This window comes from Echinops telfairi, unplaced genomic scaffold (assembly GCF_000313985.2).
Source record: "Echinops telfairi isolate 266 unplaced genomic scaffold, ASM31398v2 ScPeMD7_4;HRSCAF=17, whole genome shotgun sequence".
In the NCBI taxonomy this organism is placed as follows: Eukaryota; Metazoa; Chordata; class Mammalia; order Afrosoricida; family Tenrecidae; genus Echinops; species Echinops telfairi.
The window spans coordinates 23,396,551-23,423,731 of record NW_022103900.1 but is presented as its reverse complement, the minus strand read 5'-3'; the positions used below and the strand labels follow the sequence as shown (position 1 = coordinate 23,423,731).

The following is a 27,181-nucleotide window of genomic DNA, read 5'->3' as shown; positions in this document are numbered from 1 at the left end:
CCCCTTTCCCACTCTTTAAAAATTCATATAGATTTTAAATGATCCTAAATCGAGGTGTTTCCCTTTTTTTTAGAGGTGTTTTCTTTTTAATGCTATATATTTTCAGATGAAAAAGGATTATAACATTTATCAATGTACATGTGTCTAGTGGAAGAAAATTCTTGTAGAATGAGAATTCCATAAAACCGAGCAAAATCCTTACTTTCTTGATAAGTGTGTTAGTCCAGGTAGACTAGAGAAACAAATCCAGAGACATTCATATGTGTATAAGAAAGAGCTTTATATAAAAGAGCAATTGTATATTGAGAAAACATCCCAGCCTAATCCAGATCAAGTCCATAAGCCTGATATTAGCCCATGTCTGATAGCAATCTATAAATTTCTCTTCAGACTCATGCAACACATGCAATGATGCCGAATGCAGGATGATCACAGCCAGTGGGTGGAAAGTTGTGGATCCAGTGGCAGTGGAAGCATCTCAGTGCTGGCAGGGCTCTCCACGTGGCTCCTCCAGCTCCAGGGCTCTAGTGTAGCTCCATGTGTCTTGTCAGCTTAAGGCAAGAAGGTTATCATAGGCTTACAATCAAGGATGGTTATTTAGGCCACTGTGTTCTGAAAAGAGGCCTTGGATGGGCAAACAGAAGGTTGGAAGTTCGAGTCCACAGGTGGCACCCCGTAAGAAAGACCTATCCACCTAATTCTGAAAAGCAGTCATTGAAAACCCTGGGGAATGCAGTTCTACAGTGACACGTGTGAGGTCACAAGGAGTTGGAATCAACTCTTCAATGGTAACAACTGGTATTTTGAAAGAGATGTACAAACGTTGCTGTTATTGGTAACCTAGCTTTAGCGCAGCATGGTGAAATAATTGTTGGAAAGGATATCTATAGCAGACCAAAGCATAAAACCACATCAAGATGACATTGTACTAACACTTGACAAGAAACAAACTAGTGCAGATGGCTGTGGGCAGGACATTTTTTCACGTTATAACCTGACAGATTGCTGATAAAGCAGCTTGAGAAATAACTTGTACAACATGACATCCCTGAATCCCAGTAAGGAGTCTTGGCTGAGTCAGTCTCATCTCGGCTCTATGTCTTACTTACTATGTAGATGTGACTGTTGTTGGCTTCAGCTTTCTCATCTGTATCAGAGGGGTTGGAGTAAATAATCTTGTATCTCCTTCAGCTGTCATTGCTGGCTATTATTTTAAACATACAAGTTCTTCAGATGTTGCCCTTAATCCTCACTCTATTTTTGTATAAGCCAAAAATTTTTTTAAAAAGCAACCACCGTACACTTTAGCAAAATTTAGCTCTAATTGTGTGCATTGAATGTACAAATTAGTGAATACAACACTCATTTTTATTTGACATTTATATGCTATATGTATTTTTTTAACTCTTGAATATTAATAAGTGTAATTATGTCATTTTATGTTAATCTACTTAAATAGTGATCCAGAAAATATACTTGGGATTTACTGTAATGCATATCATAAATGGAAGCCTTTTGTGTTAATATTTTTGGTGTGTATGTTAATACTTAGTAGGTAAAGCATTCTAAGTAATTAGTATTTACTGGTTTGTACATTATTAAATATGATTATAAGTAGCTCTTGGATTTAAAAAGGGATTTATTACAATATAGCTCAAGAATTGGATCAATAAATAAAATAGAAGACATCTTCTATGTTATTTAACAACACTCAGGAAACACCATTAAATATATTTGGTGTACTTGCTGAGATAATTAAAATGTATTTGGAACGATGCAGCAACATTGAATTATGTAGAATGACTTACTCCGTGTCCTCTCAAGAACAGTGTTCTTTGGTCGGTACAGCTTTGGAATCATTGCTGCACATAGATGGTAATTTAGCAAAGAGCAGCTGTTTCCATTGTAGCAGCCTTTTCTTTTAATCTTAGATGATTGTGTTTTAAAATAGTTACGATTACTTTTGATGAAAAATGAGAACTCTGTCGTGTACCTAACAAATGATTCCATGAAAGAAAGGCAAACCTGAGGATAAAATAAGTTAAGGTTGGTAGAGGGAGAGAAAGAACTTCTGATGCAGAAGGAAAAAATCTCATGCTTGTGGTCATTGGTCAAAGGCAGAGGTAGATTGCCCAGTAAGCATGGGTTTGCTTGTGCTTACCTTGCTTACTGGGTACTCTGCACCTGTCAGTGATTGTGTGTGCCTAGAAGCAGAGTCTTTGATGTGGTGAAAAAATAGGAAAAAATTTCCCTACAGATTAGTAAGTAAGCACAGGGAAGTCCATGTGTAACTTGCTTATTGGGTAACCTGACACTTTGAAGTTGCACTAGTCACTGTGAGACATCCAAGCATTGCATTTTCATTCACAGTTAGCATGTAGCAAAGTGACACATTTTGAAGTTGTATTTTTAGATGTTGAAATTGGGCTTGGTAATAACAAAATCTGAAATCTCCTTAAATCTCAGCCTCTTTTTTTTTTTCATTCAAGAGTGAATTAGACCAGTTTCCACTACTGAAATTTTATTTCCAAGTGAATAAAGCAGACATCCTTGCATAAAGCCTTACTCGCCTACCCTCTTTCAAACTGTCCTTTCTGTAAGCAGGGAGCAAATGAAATCTTACATATTCAGGTTCATTGCGGCAAGTGACAGATTGGGTGCTTTTTAAAAATATATTTGGCTCAGTAGTAGACTTAAGTGAAAGAACACTCTTTGTTCCCGTTGGATAGTTTTTTACAGAAAATGAAACCTATGATAGCTGCTCAGTTGCACAATGTAGACCTGTCAATTCACTTTTCAGCTTCTGTTCTGCACCTGTGGGGCTTTTGAGAGCAAGTTGATATTAATTATTCATTCCTCCTTTAAACATTTTCATTAGTTCAGCTCAGGAAGGAGAGGCTATAGCTTACCTTGTGGAACATTCCTAGCCTTGACTACTTGAAAGTCATTGACAGCTTTTGAAATGTGCATCACTTTACATCGATGTACTATGTGCAGGCTCCCTGCCGCCAAGAAAGAGAAAGCAGAATGCTTAACAGTGTATGGTCCATAGTACAAATCCCAGCACTGACAACTTCTTCCATTAAGGTCCAGGCACAGTTCCTTCTAAGCTGCTGTGCTGGGGTTTGGGTAGAAGACAGGCTGTGGAGGTGTTTACATGACTATTAAGGCCTAAGGGTCTAAGATCACAGCCTGGCTTCAAATATGCTAATGTGGAAGCATTGCCTAGGCTTAAAAGTTACGGGCACTCCTGAGAAAAGGAATGGGAGTGGGCAGTTAAACTCAGATCAGGTGATAAGAGTTCTACATATAAGCTAAGTTTCACCACCCCTGCACTCGCTTGTTGTAGACTAGACTGCATGTGTCTTGTCTCGGTTCACAGTGCTTCTGGCTTCAAATCCAGCTTGGCCTGCTGATTAGGAGCATGGAATTGTTGCTAAATCTGCCATCGGTCTGGCTTGCTCTATTGTGTGGGTGAGGTGGAGTGCCCTTACCTGTGGGTCTCTGACTTGATTAAGAGGATGACCAGCACAGAGCAGTGCAGACCTGGCTGTCTGCGGAGGTGGCTTGGTGGTGGTGGTGGGTTCATTGGTGATGGTTTTGAGCTGCAGTTCCCATTGTGGCACAGGTAAACGTAGAGAAAAACGCTCCTTTCATTAGCGCATGTGCCTGTGCCCAGAGAAGAACCTGTAGTTTGATGGAGATTTCCCTTTTTATTTGTAGGTATAATACATTGCCAAGCAGAAGAACTCTGAAAAACTCAAGATTGGTGAGCAAAAAGGATGACGTACATGTATGCATCATGTGTTTACGTGCCATCATGAATTACCAGGTATGTTTGTTGCTCGACCCTTTAAAAAATTCTGAATTAGGTATAATCCAATCTTAATCTCAATTCTTTATTATTATTTCAGTTTGATGTAAATACCAAGATTTAATGAGCTTCCATTGTTAATGGACATTTGGGTTTATTCAAGATGGAGTTCATCACCCTCAAATTAGCATTTATGTTTTAGAATATATTTAAAAGGAGAAAATTATTTTCCACTACACTGAAAATGTATTTGCCTAGATCATTTGGTTAATGTTTATGTGGAGGCAAAGTAAATCTCTGGCCAGGGAACAACTTTAGATGGGTAGGAATGAGTAAACTAATGCTATCTCTCATTGGGCTATGTAGTGAACAAGAACTTATCATTCATTGTGTTAGACTGAGTTACAGGATCACCTGGAGAATTCTTGCTAAAAGCACAGGTTCCCAACCACCCTGTGAGAGTTATGATGCAGATTGGCCATACGCTGAGAGACTCTGGGAGAGACATTGGAGACAATGGGTTGAGTGAATTCTGACCACAGAGTAGAAGAAGTCTAAAGTATCCTGCATGGACTGACAGGGTTAAAAAGTATAGTTTGGTGAGCAATTGAGGTGTTAGATTTGGGCAACACAATTCAGGTATAAAAATAGAATTTACTTGGGTCATATGGGTGGGTGTAAGTGTAGTGGCTTAGAGTTGTGACCCAATATAAGGGTGCTGAATTTAATGTAGGAAGAGAAAGATGCGATCAGCTTTTCTTTCAGTCAGTGAATACATTTAAAACAATTACTGCGTGCCCAAACCTCTTCCAGGCACAGAGACTGGAGAATTAGTTAAAATATGTGCACTAACGAACTTAGTTTCTATTGAGGGACAACAGATGATAAATAAGTAAATTGGTAACATAGATAAACTTCAAATGATGGTGGTAATGAAAGCTAAATCCTAGCTAGTGCTTTCTGCAGGTCTAGTGATTTGAAGTCTATTAACTTGTTTAAACCTCACAGTAGCCCTATGAGATGGGTAATAAGACTTCCCCCTTCTTACTGATGGGGAAACTGAGGCTCAGAGAGGTTTGCCTATAGCTACCAAGTGTTGGAGTCAAGATTTCAACCTGAGAGGGCTGGCTCCTGAGACCCGTTACTAAGTACCCTGGAAGGATTCATCAGCAACTAAGTACCTTAGTAAGAGGCATCAGCAACTAGGGATGGGAATAGTAAGTGCTAGGAATGTGTATGCAGCTTTAAATGAGGCAGCCAGGAAAAGTGTCATGCAGAATAGGCGTTTAGTCACACCTGGAAATGGTGTTTTCCGTTAACACTCAGCTGCTAGTTGCAGGGTTGGAGGTTTGAGCCTGTGCTGGGGCACCTCAGAAGAAGAGCTTAGAGAGCCCCTTCCACAATACGAGCCATGGAACACCAAGGCAGCACGGTGCGACTTGGACACACATGGGTTTTCCCTGAGTTGGAATCAACTTGATGGCAAGTGGGACATAGAAAGCCTTTTGGATTTTTTACATTTTGCATCATGCTTTTATGTGGATGGTAATGAGTCAGCAGGGAGAGGTGAAAATGATGCTGGCGCATCGGAGACTTGCTGGAGCAGTATCATGTCTGAGAGTAGGTGAGGAGTGGGATCAGGTAGGACACAGAGTGCTGGCCTTGGAGTATAGAACTCTTCACCCTAGGTGTGGGGAGTCTGTGTTGGTGGACTCATTGGTGGGTGAGAGATTATGAGGATTTTTTGTCGGATTGCTTTGATTGGCTCAATGTAAGAGGAAAAAAGGGTTAGTTGCTGAGAGTGAGCTTGGGAAAAAGAGAATAATTACTCATTTCCACAGAATCAAGAACAATTCTTGAACCTGTTACCGAGTTCCTTTATAGAGGATGAGGTAACATACCCCAGGGCAGGGTGGGCTTTCTAGGTCTGGGTCTGATTCTGGTCCCGATGTTTCCCAGAGAGAGGACCTGAGGCAGTGGCTGTCAACACTTCACACATTTAAAAAATATGTAAGTTGACCTGAAAATGAGTCCTGGAGAACCAGTGTTGTTTTGATGACTCTTCTGAGGTGATTCGAATGAAAAGGTTGAAAATAGAGTTGGCTACAGCCTCAGAGATATCTTTGCCATTTCAGTAAAGGGGGGAAAACCATGCAGTTCATTTATAAAGAATGGAAATATGGTTTGCTTAACGGTAATCTGCTTGATAATAGCATCATTCCAGATTTTTTTAATGGTAAATTATGTTCTGATACTGACATAGCAGAGACAGAAATGCACTTAATATGATATAAATTACATTAGACAGAAAGCTCAGCTTTTATTTTTTAATCAACATTGACAGTCTCCTAACTTGATTCCCAAAACTAATGTCTTGTTTTTTCGTTTTTTTTCTCCCTGCGTTGATTTCAGTATGGTTTCAACATGGTCATGTCTCATCCACATGCTGTCAATGAGATTGCCCTAAGTTTAAACAACAAGAATCCCAGGTAAGCATGTTTTGTGCTATGCAAGTCTACATCACACTAGGGAAAGCAGAGAGCTGGTTAACACTTAAAGAGTCCTGGTGCACAGTGGGTAAGTTTTGTGCTGCTAACTGAATGGTCAGTGGTGTAAACCCATCAGTTACTCTGTGGGAGAATGATAGGGCAGCCTTTGGAATCCCATGGGACAGTGCTCTGTTCTAGGATTGCTGTGAGTTGAAAGAGACTGGACTGATTGGTTTTAGCTAACACTTAATCAAGTTAGAGTTTTGAAACGTTGGAGTGTGACTCTAAGATTGGCTCTAGACTTCTTGGCTGTGTAGGAGTTTCCTTTCAGCCAAAAACCATTCTCACATGTGGCAGAGTTGAGTAACCGGTGACAGCTTTGGCACTTCACTTCTACCCACAAGTTTGTATCCCTTTCAAAGCCTCATTCTTAACATCCTTGCTGTTAGATTTGATGGCGAGGGTGACGCTGCCAGGAAGCAAGAGGGCCAAGAGAAGCTTGGTACAGATTCAGTGGCACCAGCTCGTGTTGAAAGCTAATGAGAACCTACGTCTTGCAACCACTTCCTTTACGATCTCTGCATGCGTGGCTTTTATTACCAAACCATGGAAAACAACAAAAACGATGTATGCAGATTACTTTCTCTCTAGGCCAGCTCCATATAGTATGTCCATCCCTGGTGACCTCCCGAAGCATGTGCTCCTTGATTAGTTTCACTCTTCTGATCTATTTTCCGTTCTGGCAAGTCATTCTGCACGTCAAATGTCTAATTCACGTTAATCAGATACCCCTATATAGACTGATTATGTCAAAACTCTTACTTCAGCTTAAAAAAAAATACAAACCCTTGAGTATTAATGAGATCCTTTCTGGAATACATTGCGAAAACGTCAAAGTACAATTTAAATGTTGAATTTTGTTTCCAAGTTAACCTGATTAAAACTTGGCAACTTTGTGGATGCCTCTTTGGCTTATTAGACTCCCTGCTAGTCATACTTGTATGTCCCTGCCGTCCACTATTCACTAAAAAGACAAACAAATAAGAAAACAGCTGGCATGTGAATATCCAGAAGGTCTTTGCGTAAGAGGTTGGAACTTCCCTTTCTTGCTGGAGAAAGATGAAATAGCTGAAGTGGTCCGAAGGTGAAGAAACTGTGAACATAGTTGACATTTCGTAGATTTGAAAGCTTAAACTGCATCTCCAGGTTCTCCTTTGCAAAACCTTCGGAGGGAGTTTTCCTTTCCGAACCAGAGGAAGATTTTAGAGTAATGCAGCTGTAACCCAGTTCCTTCCAGATCTTCTGCATATAAAGAATAATGATGGAAACTTGCATTGTCCTGGGAGATTTTTATGGAGCCATCTGTAAAAGAACAGATCTGAAATATAGGACTTTGGGTGGTTGGTTTTTAGTTCTTCAAGTTGTTAGGCAAATGTTTTGCCTCTGGCTCCAAAACTTTCACAAAATATTTACTCAGTGGTTTGTTTTCCTGCACGGTCTCAAGTCTCCTGTTGTGTTTAGCTCCTTAATGATTTTCTTTTTCCCAACCGCATTTCACCAAGTCACCTGGTAATAGGAAGAACGAGACTGTTCTTCCCAACATTAGTTTCATTGGTGAGTAATTTGTTATGTTGAGAGTAGAAAAATACTTTTCAAGTTTGTTATCTTAGACAAGTCACACATTTAGCAGTTAATAAAGGCTTGAAGCTATACTTTAATCTAACCGTGCCTTAGTTAGTAAAGGATTTAACAAACAAATGAAATATGATGATATTTCATTATTATCATATCCATCTTGGGAGGCAGGAACAGCTGATTCATCCTGGTGTCATTTGCATTGATTGGTGTTTCTTTTCTTCTCATTTTAACAGAACAAAAGCCCTTGTCTTAGAACTGTTGGCAGCGGTTTGTCTTGTCAGAGGCGGACATGAAATAATCTTATCAGCATTTGATAACTTTAAGGAGGTAGGATACTATATCGTTTCTCTTAGAACACATATACCTTATATTTGGGCATCTTTGTACAGAGTTATTTACCTTTTCATTTCTTCCAGGTCTAAAAATGTCTAAATAATTTATTTTCTGGAATGTTACTAAAGAGAAAATGATAGCTGGGTCTAAATAGCTTAACTGTACAGATTAAGCTTTCTTTGGTGTCTCATTTCCAGGATAAATTAAAAATATTTGCACGACTCATTTTCCCTTGGAGACCTTGCAAGAGCTAGTTTGATGACAGGCTTTGTTAGCTGTATGTGGTTTTCATTGCATCGCATACTTGATCACCTACCATGCCAATCATTATGAACCTTCTCTTCATTGTTACTTTCTCCAAATCATCTTTATTATCATTGCTTTTGCTGAGTGATATGAAGAGCCTATGGAATTAAAACACAGAGCCTAATTTTAGGAGCATGTAATCTTAACCAAGTGATTATATTATAGGTAAGTAATAAATTGATGGACATGCATGTATAAAAATGAAGACTAAATAGCTACAAAAGAAGAAACAATGACATATATGTATTTCCCAAGGATTCATCCTCAAAGTAGCACAATATCATGAGTGAAGTATGGCTAATTTTCTTGCATGGTAATGTTCAATATTACATAGTCAAGAAAAGTATCTCTTAGTTTCTCTAGTAGGGGTCTAATGTCTTTCAGGTGATCCTTGGAAAACGTTAAAGGTATTTGAATCCCCAGGTTACAGAAAGCTCCTAGCTAAAGTGTAGGCTGTATCCTGGTAATAGCATTTGAGTTCAAGTACTATGGATGAAGACCTAGATTGGATGAAAGTCCAGATCTTCGGCTTCCGAACTCTATCATAATTTCCAAATACTTATTGAGGACACAGGCTTTGTCAGGTATACCCAAGAAATTAGTTGGTTCTGTGATATCTATGAGACAAGTATTCATCCCTTCTCCATTTTATACTTCTGTAAACTAAAATTCAAATACAGGGTTTCCCTGTTCACTTAACTTGGTAGTTGGCAGAGTCAGGGTCAAAATGTATTGCTTCTCATCCTAACTGCTGCTTTTATGAAACTAGTAACATTTGGGTTCGGTTGTGTGTGAATTATCAAAAGGAAGTGCTGAATTCGAAAAGCCTCCCTTTAATTAGGACTTACTACCTAGTTTCTCAGTGTACTAGAGAATGACCCCATGACAGTGTCCATAGACTAGGAAACTTCAGAGATGTGAACAGGAAAAATAGCCTGCCAGTTCGTGTTTGCATGGTTCTTCCCTAGTCTATCGCTGCTTCAAAATCTTACTACTTTTCACTTTGGGCCAACCCTGGATAGAACCTATACACATACTGACTTTTGTCTTTTTAACAGTGACAGTGAAAAAAAAGTACTGGTTTCATCAGCCTCCATAACCATGAGACCAAAAGAACTAGATGGTGCCCAGCTATCACCACCACCTGTTCTGAAAGGGGTCACCTTAGAAAGTCCTGGATAAGAGTGGGAGAAAAATGTGGAACCAAACTCAAAATTGTAGACAGACCAGGTTTACTAGTGGATAGAGGCTGATAGAAGCCCTGAGACGTGACTCTTAGCTGCCTGACAGGTCTAGACCTGATCTTTCCCCAGGGCCTGTTTTCAGCCAAGCAGTAGACAGGTATGTAAGGAGAACAATAACACTAGAGAGGTATACACACACACCTTAATCAACTCTCTAAGATCAAAAGGGCAGTCTTTACCCAGGAAAGAGTTCAGAAGAGTTAGAAAAGGAGGAAAAATAAGGACATAGAGAAATGGGGAAATTCGTGTTGCCAAAAAATGTGGGTACACTGTTGAATGTGGAAAACTGATGTGCTCTGTAAGCCTTCACCCAACCTGCAATAAAGTTTTTATTAAAAAAGGAAAGAAAAATTAAAAGTATCCAGGTTTGAAAAAAATGATGAAGAATCATAGTATTGAAATGCAAAAGAAATGGAGAGTTTAGAGACAACATTATAGGAATGCTTACTTGAAAATTTTTATATGATATCTATATTTTATACATTTTACATTTACAAGTAAGGAATCTCTGTCTTGGTGGATGGGTACAATTGGAAAGAGAAACAGCATGCTAAAAGAACTCCCAAATCTTTGCAAACTTGATCGTTAGTCCATGTTTGGAAATAGCACAATCCATTTCCCCTTCCTTCCTTCCTTCCTTCCTTCCTTCCTTCCTTCCTTCCTTCCATTTTCTTTCTATGGTACAAACAGTGTGCAATTTCATGTGACCGTTATTTTCATTATATTATTGATTTGTTATTCTATTTGATTATATTGTAGGTCAAATTATGTCCCAGAAATATAGTTGTACAGAGTCAGTATAAATTACAGCCAGTGATTCATGAGATGAGTGTTGATTGTGTTTACTCGTAGGAGGAAAGAGTGTCTCTTGTCAGTAGGGTAGACACACAAATATTTGCAGAATTGAGTTTTAACTATCTGGTGTCTAAATTAAATATGGCTTAGCCATTTAGGACATAGGTGTGTGCTTAGTTGGGAAAAAAGGTAATCCTACTAAATGGAATAGCTTATTTGAGGTCTCCATTTTGGAGATTTATTTTAAACCTGCCTCATTTCTGTACTTATTTCTGAGTGCTAGTGGATGGCTAGGTTCTGATTCTATATAGCATGGTATTTACATCTAAGAGAAACAATACTGTGTAAAAGAAGGGCCACAGAGCTGGTTCTCAGTGAGTGCTCTTGGTTTTCATTTTTTAACCTTAAGCTGTTGTGTCCCTGTAGACCAAATATAAAGGGATTACCCAAATAGCCATGGGAATGCAGACAAGGCAGGAACATGTTTCTGAACAATTCCATTCCAATGGATACATCCAAGGAACACTAACCTGCTTATCTGTCCAATCGTAGTGCGGAAAAAGACTGACTGGTTTAAAAGTACTATGCCATTCATAGCACAACGTATTTTAAAATCCCCCCCTCTTCTGTTTTGCTCCTGGCCACGAGTGAATTGTTTTCTGTTACACATCATAGTGGTGGATGTGCTCTCGTCTTTTACGCCACACTGTCATTGGGAATGTCTGGTTGGATGAAGCATGGGAGGCAGCTATTTCTCATTAGAAAGAGTTGCCCTTAGGATGGATCTGTGATGCCTATGCAGGTAGAGTCCTGGTCAGTGAGTAATGTCACCTAGGCTAACGTGACAGAGAGGGTAGCAGATAAGATACAAGGATACCAGAGACTAAGGCCAAAGAAAACATTTTTTCCATCAAAAACATTGATATTAAATATTTTTAAGTTAAGTAGGATTATGTCAGTCTCGCTAGGAAGGGTGAAAAAATGATCCCCTTTTTTGACTGGAGTGGGAGGAAGGAAGACCGTTCATTCAGCATCAGAAATCAATGTCCAGTTTGGGCAACGTGATATGCTTTAGAGTAGATATGCTTTAGAGTAGAGTAGATGACGATGATCACTTCAGAGCACAGCAGCGCATGGCGCTACAAATTGGCACCAAAATGCTAAAAGGCTATTTGAAGACCATGTGTTGTAAATATGTAACAGGTCCCCCCTCCACCCCCCCCCCCCATGAGTCAACAAATCTGTCTAATTTGATCACCACTAAATGGAGCTCTGGAAGCTTGCTGGTTACCTTTTGGGCTACTAACCACAGAGTCAGAAGGTCAGAACTACCAGGTACTATGAGGGAGAGAGACGAGGCTTTCCATAGTTACAGTCTAAGAAACAAATCCACAGGGACCATGCTGCTCCCCTATCGGGTCGGTGTGAGTCTGAATGGACGAGCTGGCGATGAGTTTGAAAGTTTTTCTTTGTTTTTTTTTTATTAATCCAACAGGAGACTGGTGTGACAGTGAATGGTTAAGCATTTAGTTGCTAAGAGAAAGGTGAGCTGTTTAAGCCCACCAACCGTTTTGTGGGAGAGAGATGCTAGCAGTCAGCTTCCACAAAGATGACAGTCCTGGAAACCCTTGGGTCGGGTTACTCCGCCCTGCATTGTTGCTGCGCATTGGAATTGACTGGACAGCAAGAGGTTTTGGTTTTTGGTGTCATTCACATGTAAATTGGAGCAAGCTGTCTCTCTAGCTCTTGGTAGACTTGGTTTCATCATTTTCTCCTACTTCATTATTATTCAGAACCAAAACAATTTGAGTTTTCTACTCCCCCTCCTAAAGAATTTTGCTACATGTCTTATAACATCAGAGGTACATGTTTTAGGATTATGGAGTGCTTCCAATGAATAGTAACTGATGTTAGGAAGACTGATACAAGGCCTTACATGCATAGACTTAATGGAGAGGATTGTAAAGTGAGTTTTCATGAAGTAAATTCAGATGGTTAATATTCATCAAATATGGTTTGTGACATAGCTGAAAACATGAGTGTATTAGATGAACACTAACCAGCTAATAACCATGAACTCCTGATTCTTTTCCCTTAAAAATATATCTCTATCTCTATATTTAAAAAATCATTTTATTGGTTGACTCTTACAAATCTTTTGACAATCCATTATTCAATGGCATTAAGCACACTTGCACACATGTTGCCATCAACATTCCCCCAACATTTCTTTCTACTTGAGCCCCTTGCTATCAGCTCATTGTTTTTCTCTTCCCTCCCTCCCACATATATTTTTAAAATAAAGGGAATTAACATATGTGGTTTTGGTGTTGAGACATCTCTTCATGAAAATTTATGCTCCTGAAATGAGGATCTTGGTGAGAACAGACAGTCATCTGCTTTTTCTTAGTGGCTAATGTAGCCACATGGAAGGACATACAACAACCTTCCCTAAATTGAGTCCCCACCCCCATCGTTGTCTGACAATAGAGCTTCTTGAATAAGGAAAGAAAACGGTTTGAAACTAAGGCCACTCTTTGTAATCCTATTACTTCAAGACCCTGTTTGCAAGACTCTGAAACGGACTGTGACACCCCGAGGAGAGAGGAGAAAAGCTGATTGGAAGGATGTTGAGGAAGAAGTGCACAGATGGGCAAGGCGACTGGGGACCAGTCTGGGGAAAGGGCGGGCATCTCTAAAGCGTGTCTGCTCTTGACACCCAGCCACCAGGAGCACTACTTGGGGTCTGGTCATGCCTTTTCTTTCTTTCTCAAATAGCCTGGTCCACAGCCAGCAATCCTCCAGGCCATAAAAATACACGTACTAGTTAAGGACATCAACCAGCCCTATTCTAGATCCATAAACATGATCATTAACCCTTTCAAAACAAAACATAAGCCCTTGAAGTCTTCAATCCAGACCTGCTATCCTTTTTACTAATCTCACCTTTTTAAGAAGTCTTCTTTGGTGTGTCAGAAATGTCCTTGCTTTAACCCCCCCCCCAAATGTCTCCAAAAATCTGACCCCCCAAAAGTTCCCATTTGAAATGAAAGGGGAGACTGCTTGGCCTCCATAGACTGCGGCGAAACAACCGACGACCCTCGTGAGGAAGTCCTTTGAGGGCTTGGAGCCGCTAGCTCCCCTGGGCTGCTTGACGGCGCACCTGAAACTCATCAGGACGCCAGATTGAGTGTAGCTGTGTTCTCATCTGCTTCCATAATGAGAGCATATGCTCCGCCAAAAAAGTCTGAGTTTGGTTATTTCAAAAGCTCATCTCTTGCTCCTCCCGGCCCTGCACCCCTGCACACACGTCTCTGAGTTTCCACTGTAGCTAGATGCGCCTTGTGAAGTGAGCCACTCAAGGCCACCATCTCTCTTCCACACCGCACTTTGGGCAGTAGCCATTAGGATTATGTTTTGCCTGTTGCTAGAAGGCTTCCTAAGAAAGCTGATGTGGTTTAGCTACTGGACATCTGAAAGCACGCGTGCTACACGTTATTAAGTTGATTTACGAAAGCCTGTCAAGTTGTATTTACAGTGGTCCAAACGAGGCAGGAAGGAGAGCAGACGTTTTGGTGTGCTTCCAGCATCCCTCCGAGTTTAATCCCATCTAATCTACCCCTCCGACAGTTGAGGGCATAGGACCATCCTCATGACAAGTGGCGCCGTTTTTAAGGTCGATGGAAGGGGCATATTTGTCCCCGTCTCTTATTGAACTATAAGCAATGTTCCCTCTTAAATATCAAGCCATGGGAGCCATAGTTCTAAAGTGTATGTGTTTCACCTTGTCAGCCCAGAATTTTAAACTCTCCAAACTTGCTGCCATCGAGTCATTGCTGACTCATAGCGACCCCTACCGGAGTAGAAAGCCCAGTCTTTCTCTCTCGGAGTGTCTGCTAGTTTTGAAGCACCAACCATGCAGCACAAAGCTCAATGGGTAGGCACTACACCACCAGGGCTCCTAGCCCAGAATTAGATTGATTTAATTTACCAGAACTTTATCTGGTCAACCTATTTTCCTAGGATCAAGAAGCAAAGCCACAGTTTTATGTGGTATCGATACTGCTAAGTAACTATTTTTTGTTTAACTGTTACAGTTATTGATTGGGCATGTGTAAGTTACTCCAAGCATATTTTTATTAATCTCCTGGGTTCTGATCAGGATCTTAGGCTGGGCCTAGCAGAGATGAGTTGTTTCTGTTCCGTGGTGTCTCAACTCATCAGGAGAGATTTGATGGAGTGGGGTCAGTAATTCATCCGAGGACTTTTTCACTGTGAAGAGTCAAAGGACGGACTCAGCTGGCACCGCCAACCCAAGTCTCTGCTTAGAGAAATCCTTGTGACTCAGCTTCTCAAAGCGTGGCAGCTGTGCTCCGAGAAGGAGTATTCAGAGAGCAAGGAACCGGGTCCAAAGTGGCAGGGTTTCCTCTGAGTCAGTCTTAGAAGTCAGGCACAGAAGGAGTGGTGGAGGCATGGAGACAATAACTGATGCATTGATTTATCAGAGGTAGGGGTGCGGGGGAGGGGGAGGTGGAAGGGTGGAGAGGGCAAGGGGAATTAGGGAGCAAAAAATGAAGTGGGCGGTGAAGGGAGTGCTTGTGGAACTGATTGTGATGATGTGTATTACGTAACTCTTTTTAAACTTGGCTGAATTATGGAAGTGTATGAAATGTGAAGTTTATATCAAGGAAACTACTGAAATAAAAGAAAACAAAGTTGACCAGTGGTCACCATGGGTAAAGGAGGAAGAGTTTTTGCTTAGGGAGTGTCGAGTTTATGTGAATGGTGGTGGAATAATTTGGGAAAGGATATCAATAATCGCTGCACAACACGAAGAGTATAATCAGTGGCACTGAATTATACACATAGAAGTTGTGGAATTGGAGACTTTTGTTGTGTATATGTTTGTATTAAAAAATACACTAAACACTGTGTACATGGAAGAAGAAAATGTTCTAAGAGTGTGGTAATGATTGTATAACTCTTCTTGGTATGATTGAACTACTGAATTGTATGGTATGTAGATGAATTGCCAATAAAGCTGTTTAAAAAAATAAGTCCGGCAGTGTCACTTCTGCCGTAATCATTAGTTACAAGTGAGTTGCTAAGGCCAGCCCTAATGGAAGAGGGGAAGAGGGTTAGATGGTGGGGTGCCAGCACTTTAGTGAAGAAGAGCATGTGGGAGGGGAGCGCTGCTGTGGCCTTGAGTGGGAAAATACAGTTCACTTCAATAACTGTCTGAAAATTATGAGTTTCTCTGCAATTGTTCCCCTTTATTTTTTCTCCCTCCTTCACTCAGCCCAATACGTCATTTCTCCCCAGAAATGAAAACCCTCTAAACATTTTGATAGAGGACAGAAAGGATAGTTACCATTTCTTTAAAACTCTAGGCAACTGATATTGTGAAAACCTGGCTAGAGGGGAAAAGAGTCATTTTCATAGAATTGCCCTTGTAATTAATTGATCATTACTTTACCATCATTATCTTTGTGATGATAGTGAGAAAGTAAAGTCTAATAAGAATATGAAGCCTGGTATTCTGCTGATCATGAAGGGCTAAATTATGCTAGCTTACTTGGAAAACATCTAAATGCCCACTATGTATCAGTAATTTTGATAAACATTGGCAATATGAAAATGAGTAAGACATAGGCCCATTCTTTAAAGGAGCCTTCTCAGACTCCTTGAGGAAAGAGCGACTTACTCTCCCAACACTGGGCTCTGTATAGGTAAATACACGGAGGGGAACAGCTAAGCAAGATTCGCCGAGGAAAGGACAGCAGATGAGGGGCACGCTCTCAGGGGAGGCTGCCAATAGGAAGGCACGCCTGAGTTACGTTTAGGGTGAACAAGGGTTAATCAGGTCTGTCAGTTTCTGATTCCTGCTGTAAAAAATTATCACACACGTTTGTCTTATGGTTTGAACATCAGAAGTTCCAATAGGTTTGCTTATAATCCTTGGCTCATGGCCCCTTCCTCCATGCTTAAAAGCCAGCAACCTAGTACTTCTGTCTCCCTTCTCCCTCTTCTGTGGTCACATTGCCTTTTCTGATCTCCTCCTCTCTTATAAGGACTCTTGTGATTCACAAAGAGACGGTGTGTTCCTGCAGTTTTGCACCACTACTGTAGCCACCCATGGCGATTGAGTTGATTCCCATGTGTAATGATGACCCTCTAGGGCAGAGTAGAACTGCCCATAGGCTTTCCAAGGCTGGACGTTTTTAACAGGCAGGTGGCCTGGTCTTCCTTTGGAAGAGTAGCAGTAATGACTGGTGGGTTTGAACGGCCATCTTTTCAGCTTTCAGTAACCACTGCGCTAACTGGTCTCCGAATACAGGTTTAAGGAGTTTAATTTGTTTTGAGTTTCCAGTTTGGAAGAGTTCAGGGGAGTGGTAAGAGAAAAAGATGAGATAGGAAGTTGGGGCAGATCATGAAAGGCCTCATTGCTTACTCCAGTCTTCATAATATCATGCGGCTTCAAAGTAACAAGGAACAGCTGTAGGAAATGTGTTCCCCAGCCCACTTCAAGCGTTGGCTGTTTAGATTGATTTCCTCTGCTAATAAAGAAATGGCGCTTTTGTTTTGCTCCACTATTGGTTGGCGTAGGGCTCCCCATGAGGTCACTTTGACCGAGCAGGGTGTGGTTGGGGTCTGATACTAGTTTCAGGAACTTAGCCGTTCATCGGTCTCCTTCCTGGGCCTCTTCCTCCACCGGTAGTCATCTGCTCCTTCAGCTGCTACGTTCCTTAATGCCCCCCTGGCACTCGGGAGCACTGTCCTTTGATGTGGGCCCCAGGGAGCTGCAAACAAGGAAAGAAGAAGAAAGGAGAAACAGGAGGCTGATGAAGCTGAGGGAGAGATGGGCTTATCTCCTTTTTTAGGGACAATTTGCAGAGATGCTTTGCTTCTCAACCTGACTTTAATTATAATCCCTCCTCTCTCGCTACAGTGAAATTTTATACCAGGAGCCCCACCCTCTATTTTATTCATAGCAGCCACTTAAAAAAAACACCAGAATGTTGTTTCCTTGTTATTTTTATTCATACAAAAAGAACATTCCTAAAACCTGTGCCCTTTCCAACTAGAAAACAGTTGACCTGTTTTCCTTCATCTCATATTTGTGGGAGACAGCAATGGAGGAGCCTGAGAGAAGGCAAGTCAGAGCCGTGTTGAAGACCCGGTGGACCCTGACACAGAGGCTGGGGAAGTGACTTGGCTTTGAGAAGTTGTGGTTATGAGGTTATAAGGATATATGAAGTACTCTATGAGTTGATTACAGAAATTACAATAAAAACTATGATAGCCTTGGCAGTATCACCATCATTTCTAAAAAACATTAGAATAATAGCATCCAGTTCCTTGCCAGAAGTCGGTTGCCATTCTGGCATTTGTTTTTGTACAGTAATATAAAAAATGTATATTAATATCACCAGTTTCTTTTTCCCCGATGATATAACTGCCTCCCTAGTTTTCCTCTTCTTTACCTAGTATTTACTTAATACATTAAGGAACTCTGCTAGCACAGTGAAGTGCTGGTCTGCTACCCAAAAGATTGATGGTTCGAATCTACCCTGTGACTTTGTAGGAGAAAGACCTCATCGTTGATTCCCATAAGATTATACCCAAGGAAACCTGTTGAGCAGCTCTGCTCTGTCACATAGGACCACCATGAGTCAAATTAAACAACCAGTGGAATACTTCAGTATTCTGAATTGTTTTTAATCGTTTTATTAGGGCCTCATACAACTTTTATCACAACCCATACATACATCAATTGTGTAAAGCACATTGCCCTCATCATTCTCAAAACATTTGCTCGCCACCTAAGCCCCTGGCATCAGCTCCTCATTTTTTCCCCTCCCTCCTCCTGAATTTGTTCTAGCTACTTTTAAAAATAGTTTTACATAAGAGAACATTGTTTAAAAATGTCAAAGGATTCTAGATGATAAGTTCTCTTGGATATGATCACATCTAGTGTTGAGCCCTGGATACAGGATTACATGATTTACCTTATTATCTTAGGTTTCATGTGCACATATAGCTGTAAAACAATTATTTTTTACAAAAACTTATCCTAGAATGTTAACGAGGAAAAAGTATATGGTAAATCATATTTATTTGCATGTGTTATATGCTGTGTGTGTAACGGCAGGAAGATGTATTTATGCACAGAAGTAAACCGTAAAAGGAAACAAATGAATAGGGTTCGAGGTAGCAGTATTACTTGTAATTGTTGAAGTATTCATTTTTGTAGCTGTGATATTTGGAAATAATAATACCTCACATTCAATCTCAGGTTGGCTTCTCTAGAGAAGCAAAATCAGTCCAGATTATACATGTATCTGTCTATTTATAATTTTATATCAATAAAAGCATTCACACCATTGTAGAAGTACAAGTCCCAAGTCCAGGAAGGCTCTGGGTGTGTGGGTCAGTTAGGCTAGACACTTCTCCTGACCCATGTAGCTGTGGGGCTGATGAACCCAAGAACTGCAGGAAGACCACAGACTGGTGGCTGCAGAGGTGAACGAATCCAAGGTCCACAGGTCAGATAGCAGGCCACAACAATAGGAACCACAAGGATTGGCAGGCAATATGGTAGGCCATTGGATTAAGTCCAACAACCCGGAGATTATTGGGCCAGAAGCAGGGTCCAGCCCCACCAAAGAGCAAACTTTCCCACAGTATCTGTTTATATTGGAAGTAGGCCAGACCCTTTTAACTGATTACAAGGGTGTTGCATTGCCCCCAAATCTTCTTTCAACTAATGGGCAGCACACATTTGCATTGTGTTAGATCACATCAAGGAAACTGCCAAACCACAGAATCCTAGCACAGCCCAGTTGACACAGAACCTACAGTCACACGTAGTTAGAATGCTCTGATTATCTATGCTTAGATTTTCCATCTAGTAACCTTTGCAGCCATTTTCCTCTAAAGATGATCAGTTATCTTTTGTGTAACACATCTCCAAAATCGAAGAGAGCATTGATCATATTTTCTTCAGAACAACAACAACAAATCAAATGTTTGGGGGAACTTCTAAGAAGCTGTGGGGAAATAGATTTCCTGCCATGGAAAAGGTATTATTATAGGATTATGGGAATTTAATAGCAAAAAAGGGGAAAAAAAAAGCCTGTTTTTTATCCCTAAGAAAGTTACACTGTCTTGAAAAGGTAGGGCTAGTTTTAATAAACATTTGTTTAAAGACCAAAGATATGCTCAGGTCAGCAATGCAAGTAAAAATCATGTGAAATTTTAAGAATTGTGTTTAAATTAAAAAAAAAAATTCAAGGAGCTCTTGTGTAGTGGTTACGTGATGGGCTGCGATCTGAAAAGTTGGCAGTTTTAAACCACCTGCAACTCCGTGGGTGAAACACTGGGCTTTCAATTCCCATAGTAATTGCAGTCTTGGAAACCCACAGAGGGTCTGAAACTTTAAATTATGAAAATGTAAATGTAAACTCTCACTGCCATTTATATTTTCATAATTTAGTTTCAGATATTGTAATTATTGAACTTGACTCCTTTTATGAGTTAAATTAAAATTTCCTTTGAAATTTCAACACTTGTAAAATATAAGCACATTGTAATTTATTTGAAACCATGGTCCATATATAAAGATTTTGCTTGTTTCTTTTAAACTATCAACTCTCTGGTTGACAAGAACCCTGGCATTCTTGTCCAGGTCATCTGCTGTAGGAGCTCACAGACAATCTGATAAAACAAGCTATCACATATCAAACACTTTCTGTGCATACTTGTACATACCTTCCATTTCTCACCCCAAAGCTAGCCTGATGGGATGGTTATAGATTGGGTAGGTGGTAGGACGGATGAAATTTTTAGTGAAATTCAAACCAGACTAAGCTGGTCTGGGGGAGAGTTTGGTCTTAAGGACTAGTATAAAGGAGGGAAGAGACATGATTTGATGAAGAGATATCTTGGAACATAAGAGGACATTGGCATAAAAATCTCTGTGCTGGTATTAACTATAATAGCTGGTTAACCAGGGGAAATATCTGACTGTTACAGAATAGGGCTTATGATGAAGGTCCAGAGGGAGTAATGATGGAGATATTTGAAACCTGTGACCAAAAAATCAACTGGAAGATAGGTAAAAGTAGGTGGTGAAGGAAAAGGGAAAAGGAAGAAACAATGATTTTATTGTGCTTTTTAGTTTATAAAAAGTATGCGTATTCCACTCATTCCTGTATAAATCTGAGAAAGGTTTTTTTTATGGAATTCACATAAATCTCAAGCAGCCTTGTTATTTTTAACTTTTTATTGTGATTTGGGTGAACCTTTACTGAGCCAACTGGCTTTCCATTCCACAGTTCAGACACATTTTTATTTGTGATGTTGATCACAGTCCCCACAATGTTGCTGCTCTTGTCCCACTCCCTTCCTCCCTGTGCTTACGGTTTCCTTTCCTTCTGTTCTGTCCTTCCTGCCTTCTGAGCTTCATCACTGGGGCAGGGCCATCTTCTAATCTCGTGTGTTTGACTGTCCAAGAGCACATAGCTACCTGGTGGTGATGTTCTTCTTATAGGCTGGTCTGTTGTTTCACTAAATGGTGACCCACAGAGGTGAGTTCAGTTCCAGGGTTGAACGGTCTCTGATGACTGTTGTGTCAAGTGTTTCCACCAATCTTGATTATACCTGTAAACATCTGGTCCTTCTCATACTTTTTATGTTTTATTAGTTTCCCCCATTCTATCCAGGATCTCTTATTATGATCCCTTTCACAGTGGGCAGCAGTAGTGAATGAGAACCGCCTGCCACCACCCACTGTGTAGGGATTTTGAGACTGGAGATCTTTAGAGGAATAGATAGCCTCCTTTTTCTGTCATGAAGCATCTGGTGGTTTTGAACCATCAACCTCATAGTTAGAGCCCATGCCTAACCCACAGTACCACTAGGGCTCCTGATATTAGATGTCCATATATTAGAATGGCTAAGATTTTGCCCCTCTCTTTTCTTTGATGATTGTGCTAGAGTGGGTTATCTAGAGAAGTAAAACAAGTGATACTTATATGTATCTAAAGAGTGAGGTTTAGCAACAAAGATGGCTCTCACCATTGTAAAAGCTGTCCAGTGTTGTTCAAAACCCACGTGACTGCCTGGGGCTGGGAAGTTGGGAAGCCAGGAACCTCAGGATTACAGACCTGTGGAGGCAGAATCCAATGGGCAGATCAGATGTGATAGCGGACTTCTGGTACCTCCCTGGAGAGACAGGCAATATGGAGGAACATGACCCAAGTTTAATGAACCTGTGGCAGATGAAACAGATACAAGATCCACACCAGCAAGAAGAGAAAGGGAGTTCTTCACAAGATTGTATTTTATGGTTAGCAAATAGGCCACACCTCTGGAGAGACATCATTAGGCTGTGACCTGAGCAAGAGGCTGCATTCCACCCACATCTTCTGACAGGCGCAGCCAAGTTGAAATAAAGCCTAATGATCACAATGCTCATTGCAGTTTTAGGTTTTTACATTGAGATCTTTGGCCATTTTGAGTTCAGTTTTATTTGTGAGATATGGGTCCTCTTTAATTTTTCTGCAAATAGATACTTAATTTTGCCAATTCATTTGTAAAAGAGATGATCTCTTCCCTGTGTAATGGGCTTAGGCCCTTTATCAAAGACCTGCTGTCCGTAAGTGGGTAGATGTTCTTAGGGGTTCTCAGTTCTCATTCACTGTCTGTGTGTCTGTCATTGTAGCAACACCATGCTGTTTGGCTGACTGTGGCTGTCTAGTAGGCTCTGAAATCAGAGAATGTGAGACCTGCCTTTTTCTTTTTCTCTTGCAATGCTTTGTTTATCCAAGGCCTGTTTTCTTATAAAATCGATAGTTTTTCTATCATAAGGAGTATTGTTTTTCATGAAATTCATTAGCATAATCGGCCATTTACGATCAAAAGAGCTGAATGTACCTAAGGAGAAAGGGTTAAGAAAGAAGGCCGGATGGGAGCAGCAAACTTGGAGAAAATGGGACACGTGCATGGTACACTGAGGGGATTGCAAAGAAGATGGGAATAAACTGTTGAATGTGAAAGTAAGGCTTTTAGTCAGGAAAACTTCACCTAATTCACCAGCTGAAAAAGAAAGTTTGCCAAAAACTAACACGAAAATAGAATGGATTTTGTGTAATAAACTCTTGAAGTCCCCTTATGTGTATTTTCCATATATATATGGAATATATATATATATTTAATAATTCTAACCAAAAAAGATGAAGTGCATCTTTGCTGACCTAAAAATAAAATACCTAGGTAATAAAATGATTAATAGCATTAATCATTAATCATTAAAAGCAAACAAAAAAACAACTTCCCAAACCCAAATGAACATGTCCAAGGTAGTTAGAAGGATAGCAACAAGCTGAAAGCAGATCACTCATGACTTTAGACTGCATTGTGACTTCAGCCCTTTGTTCCCTTTTATTATTAACCGGAAAGCGGCAACATTGATCCCATCAACCAAGTCTCCTTAAAAAACAAGAACACAAGCAACAGAAAGCTGCAATGTGTCACAAGACCTTACTGACCAGAAAGTGAGCCGGAAGTTCTAAGCAGAATGCTAGTGTCCTGTCACCAGGGCATCTTGCCTCTGAAAACAACGCTGAGGTGTGCCATTTTTAAAAGCCCAAGTTCTCAAGTCACTATTGAGACTTATCCCGTCTTCTGCATCATCACCAAGCCCCACCTTGCTCACCGCAGTCCAACAGCCATCCTTTATTCCTTTCCCTGCAGTGGAGCCCGTGGCTCCCGCACAGCTCTTTCGTTCTGCACATCCATCTGCCAAGGAGATGGAGTCAGGCGTAGTTTTCACTCACAACAGCTTACGGAAGCACATTCAGTAGGAGAAAGTGACTCAGCGGTTCTTGATGACGATGATGCAGCAGCTCCTGCCAGTCACCCTTCCTGTTGAGCCCTCTGACAGAATTTCCTCCCTCCTCTCTGCATCACTGGGCAGTGGAAATGGCCAATCGTGGTAACATGAGCTGCAGGCTCTGTTCAGTTTGGGGAGCTTGGTTTTGGCTATGGAAAACTTGGGCTCCTGCCACACCAGCAACACATAGTATCTCAGATTTACTGGTATACCACTAAGAACATGGAATTTTCCATTTTTAAGTGCTTTCCAGATACAGGTATACAACTAGTAAGTAGTGTGACCTATGTAGTCGAGATAAAGGACTTAGGTAATGCGTTAGTAAAAGAAGGTAATTGTTATTGTTCTACGTTATGTGATGCTAGGGTGCCAGGCATTCCCAGGGTCTGACTGCAAAGAATAGGACGCTTGCTAGTACAGTTTGGTACCCCTGCCTTGCTGCATGCTAAGGCCCCAGTCATTTTACTTTCCACCAGTTTACACCATTGCGCAAATGTCACTGTGTGAAAAACCGAGTAACATCTTAGTCCACATGGAAAAGCTATTTGGATCCCAGACGTTGTCAGAGCTGGGGGTTCGGCATCTGAAGACTGTACTTTCAGAATTTCTGCCGAATTCTATCATCTGTTATTCTGGACTGGCTGGAAGTAGTTGCAGTTTGCTGAAAGCAAGCTACTCTTGATTGAAAAACAGAGCCATAGTAGGGTAAGTTTGAGCAGAATTTAGAAGAAAGACAAGAGTGGTTATGAAATGAGAGGAGGAACAGTTGCCAAACTTCAGGAATGTGCCGAGTATTGGCCTGAGGTCTTTGCTCCATCAAACAAAGAGACCTTGTCTTTCCGGCTTTGACTTCACAGCACACCTTTGTTTGATCTCTTGATTTGTTGTGATTCGGACACGAGGGAAGCAGAGGTTGACATCTGTCTCATGAACAGGTCCCAAGGTCCGCAGTGAAGAAACCACTGTAGGCTTGCAGCAGCTCCAACCCTGCTCTGTTACTGTGGTTTAGAAAAATCTGCAATTACCACTGGAAATGTGTCATTGTTTCCCTTCCCTTGCTTGAATTATGTATGTTTTCTCAAAGGACGTTTGGAGGAGAAATGGCTAAAAGAAGGGACAGGATCAGGCCCTTGTATTTTTTGAGGGGTCTAACTGGCAAGTTGTCCCAGAGATGACTGAACCTCTGACATTTATGCCTCAGGTAACTATACTTACGTAACAGCCTCTCTTTTAGACGAGAAAGTATGTTGGTCTTCCAGCAGGAATAGAAGCCTTGCTGGAATCTGCACCTGCCCTTCCTGAGGACAAGGAGATGTGAGCAGGGGAGAGTCAAATTGGAGATTAGCAATGTTTCTGGAAGGTGCCATTTATGAGATACTGTAATTTTCAGCCGAGATCCTGGACCTCTCCTTATTAGAATTTAATGAAAGGCCCTGCCGTTTAGGGGTGGTAGCAAGACATTTCTTACTTAAGGCCCGGCTCACCCATGAATCGCTGGTGGGCATTTTAGAAGCCCTCCACGTCTGCTCCTCCACGTTTTCTTCATTCGGTGCTGCAAAGCAGATCCGTGGAATGTAAAACCATCGTCTGGGTGCTTGGTCTGCCTGGTGCCAAACATTTGGCTACGTGGAAACATCTGGAAGAGCCTGAAGGTCTCACGAGGGTGTTTATTTAGCATTATGTGAAGGAAGCCTCTGGCCCGTAATCTGATGGTGGATAGTCTCCAAGGTGGATCTACGTTGTCTTATTACTCTCTGGAAGGAAGCTTGGGGAGGTTTGTGGAACACATTCAGCTGTGTGGCTTTCCTTGATTTAGAGTTTAATGGCATGAGATAAGGCTTAGTTTCAGATTGCTTCATTCAGATCTACATTTCCGCCTTGAAATCCTCAGGCAACAGTGGTTCTCTTTTGTCATGGCAAGCACGGACTGTCCTCACTAGAGTGAGCTGGTTCTTAAGCGGGGGATAACAGAGCTCCCAGTAAGCTGAGAACAGCCCAGAAAAGTGTTTTTAGAGGGTTGTTATGGTGGTGCAGGGGTTAAACATTGGCTGTTAAGCGAAAGGCTAGCTCCAAGGGAGAAAGGTGTGGCAATCTGCTTCCAGAGAGAGTTACCACTCCGGAAACCCCACGGGGCAGCTCTGCTCTGGCCTGTTCGGGTCACTCTGAATTGGCACCGGCCAGACAGCAGTAGGTTTATGTTATGACTTGGCCACCCTCGGAAGGCTCGAACTCTCAGTAAAAAGTAAAGGGTATGTTTTCATTCAGGACTCAGGAAGAAATAACAGTTGACTCCCTGGAGCCCCGAAAAGACAACAGAGCATTCGTTCTCTGGCCGGCCCTGAGAAGGGGCATCAATCCGCCCTCATAGACCGTGCCTGCTTGTGGGAGCCCTGCCACTCACAGGGGCCCATTGTGCGAAGAGGAAAGAAGGAGTGAGGCCCAGGTGCCAGCCAATGGGCTAAGAAGGAAACCCTTAAGCAAGGGCCCTTAATTTTTATACAGCTAGCCCAGAAGCATATTTTATAACCACCTCATAAGAGTTAGGCCTCCTTCTGGCTGCAGACTTTGTGTAGTGCCCTGGGAGCCGCTGCCGGGGAAAGCCAGAGCCTGTCAGCGACCTTAAAAGCATACCGAGGGTTGGCTGAAGGCAGGGAGTCTATTGTTCATTGCAACATCTGCTGGCAAGATAATACACTGTATTACAAGCTTTTGAAAAAACCATCTTCTCTCAGCGATTAACCCATAGGAAAATCACCCCCTAACCCCTGCCCACCCTTAGAGGTGCTTTAAACCCTGGCCTCTTTTGCATCAAGGGCTTTGGCTATATCCAATTGGGTTGAGAGGCTATGCAGAAATTTCTTTCACAGATGTTTGAGAACATAGTTGAATTGCTTTTTGGCAGGCATTGTGCTTCTTACTTCAGTTCTCCTTTATGTGAAAATGTATCTCACTTGTCTTGGGAGTACAAGGCTTTCTCTGGACAGGGCAGGATTGATCAGGTGCAGAAGCAAGAGTGAACCAGATGCTGGGGGATAGTGGTTTGGCAGGGGTGCTGGGTACGTAGGGCCTGTGGAACCAAGTGGGTCTCTCAGAAGGTGGTTTGTCTAGAGTTTGGGGGCTGGTCAGTTTGGGAGTATGACGTCATATTGCTGCAGGGTCTCTAGTGAAGGGTTATTCTCAAGCCTTTGTTAATGAAACCTTTTATGAAACGAAATCCTACCAGGCAACTCAGGATCATAAAGCCAATCTGTATTAGTGAGAGTAGAAATCCCAGGAACCCCACTTACTTGTGCTCACACCCCTTTCCCTTCCAAGCCCCTCACCTCTGGAGCCCCTCAATATGCTCCTCTTGAACTCCATGGCTGCTTAAAACACAGCTTGAAAACCAGGGAGATAACCCAAGCCCCTCAAGACAATAGACGTGAAAGCTGAAGTCCAGGGTCAGGACATATGACCAGGGTTTCTGGTCCCTCGTCAGTTCTTAGATTTTCGTTGCTGCCCTTTTCCATCAGTGTTAGAACTTCGGGCTCAAAAGAGGGGCTGATGTGGCAGGCCAGACCCATAGAGCTGGATGGGCTGGTAACGGGATCAAAAATGCTTCAGAGTTGAATCATCAGTGCTCTCCCCTTATGCACCCCTAATTGGATTTGGTGGATCCCCTCATTAT

The 27,181-nt window shown here is 41.5% G+C and overlaps 1 protein-coding gene across 5 annotated transcripts in view; it reads left to right on the top strand.

Moving 5' to 3' along the window:
* Nucleotides 1-27,181, top strand: part of FMNL2 (formin like 2) — a 345,204-nt gene that overhangs the window by 274,063 nt on the left and 43,960 nt on the right. For all 5 annotated transcript variants that reach the window (XM_030887752.2, XM_030887757.2, XM_045298702.1 and 2 more), the window contains exons 7-9: nt 3,724-3,832; nt 6,227-6,303; nt 8,175-8,268. In XM_030887752.2, coding sequence (XP_030743612.1) covers nt 3,724-3,832; nt 6,227-6,303; nt 8,175-8,268 — 280 coding nt within the window. The remainder of the gene's footprint in view (nt 1-3,723; nt 3,833-6,226; nt 6,304-8,174; nt 8,269-27,181) is intronic.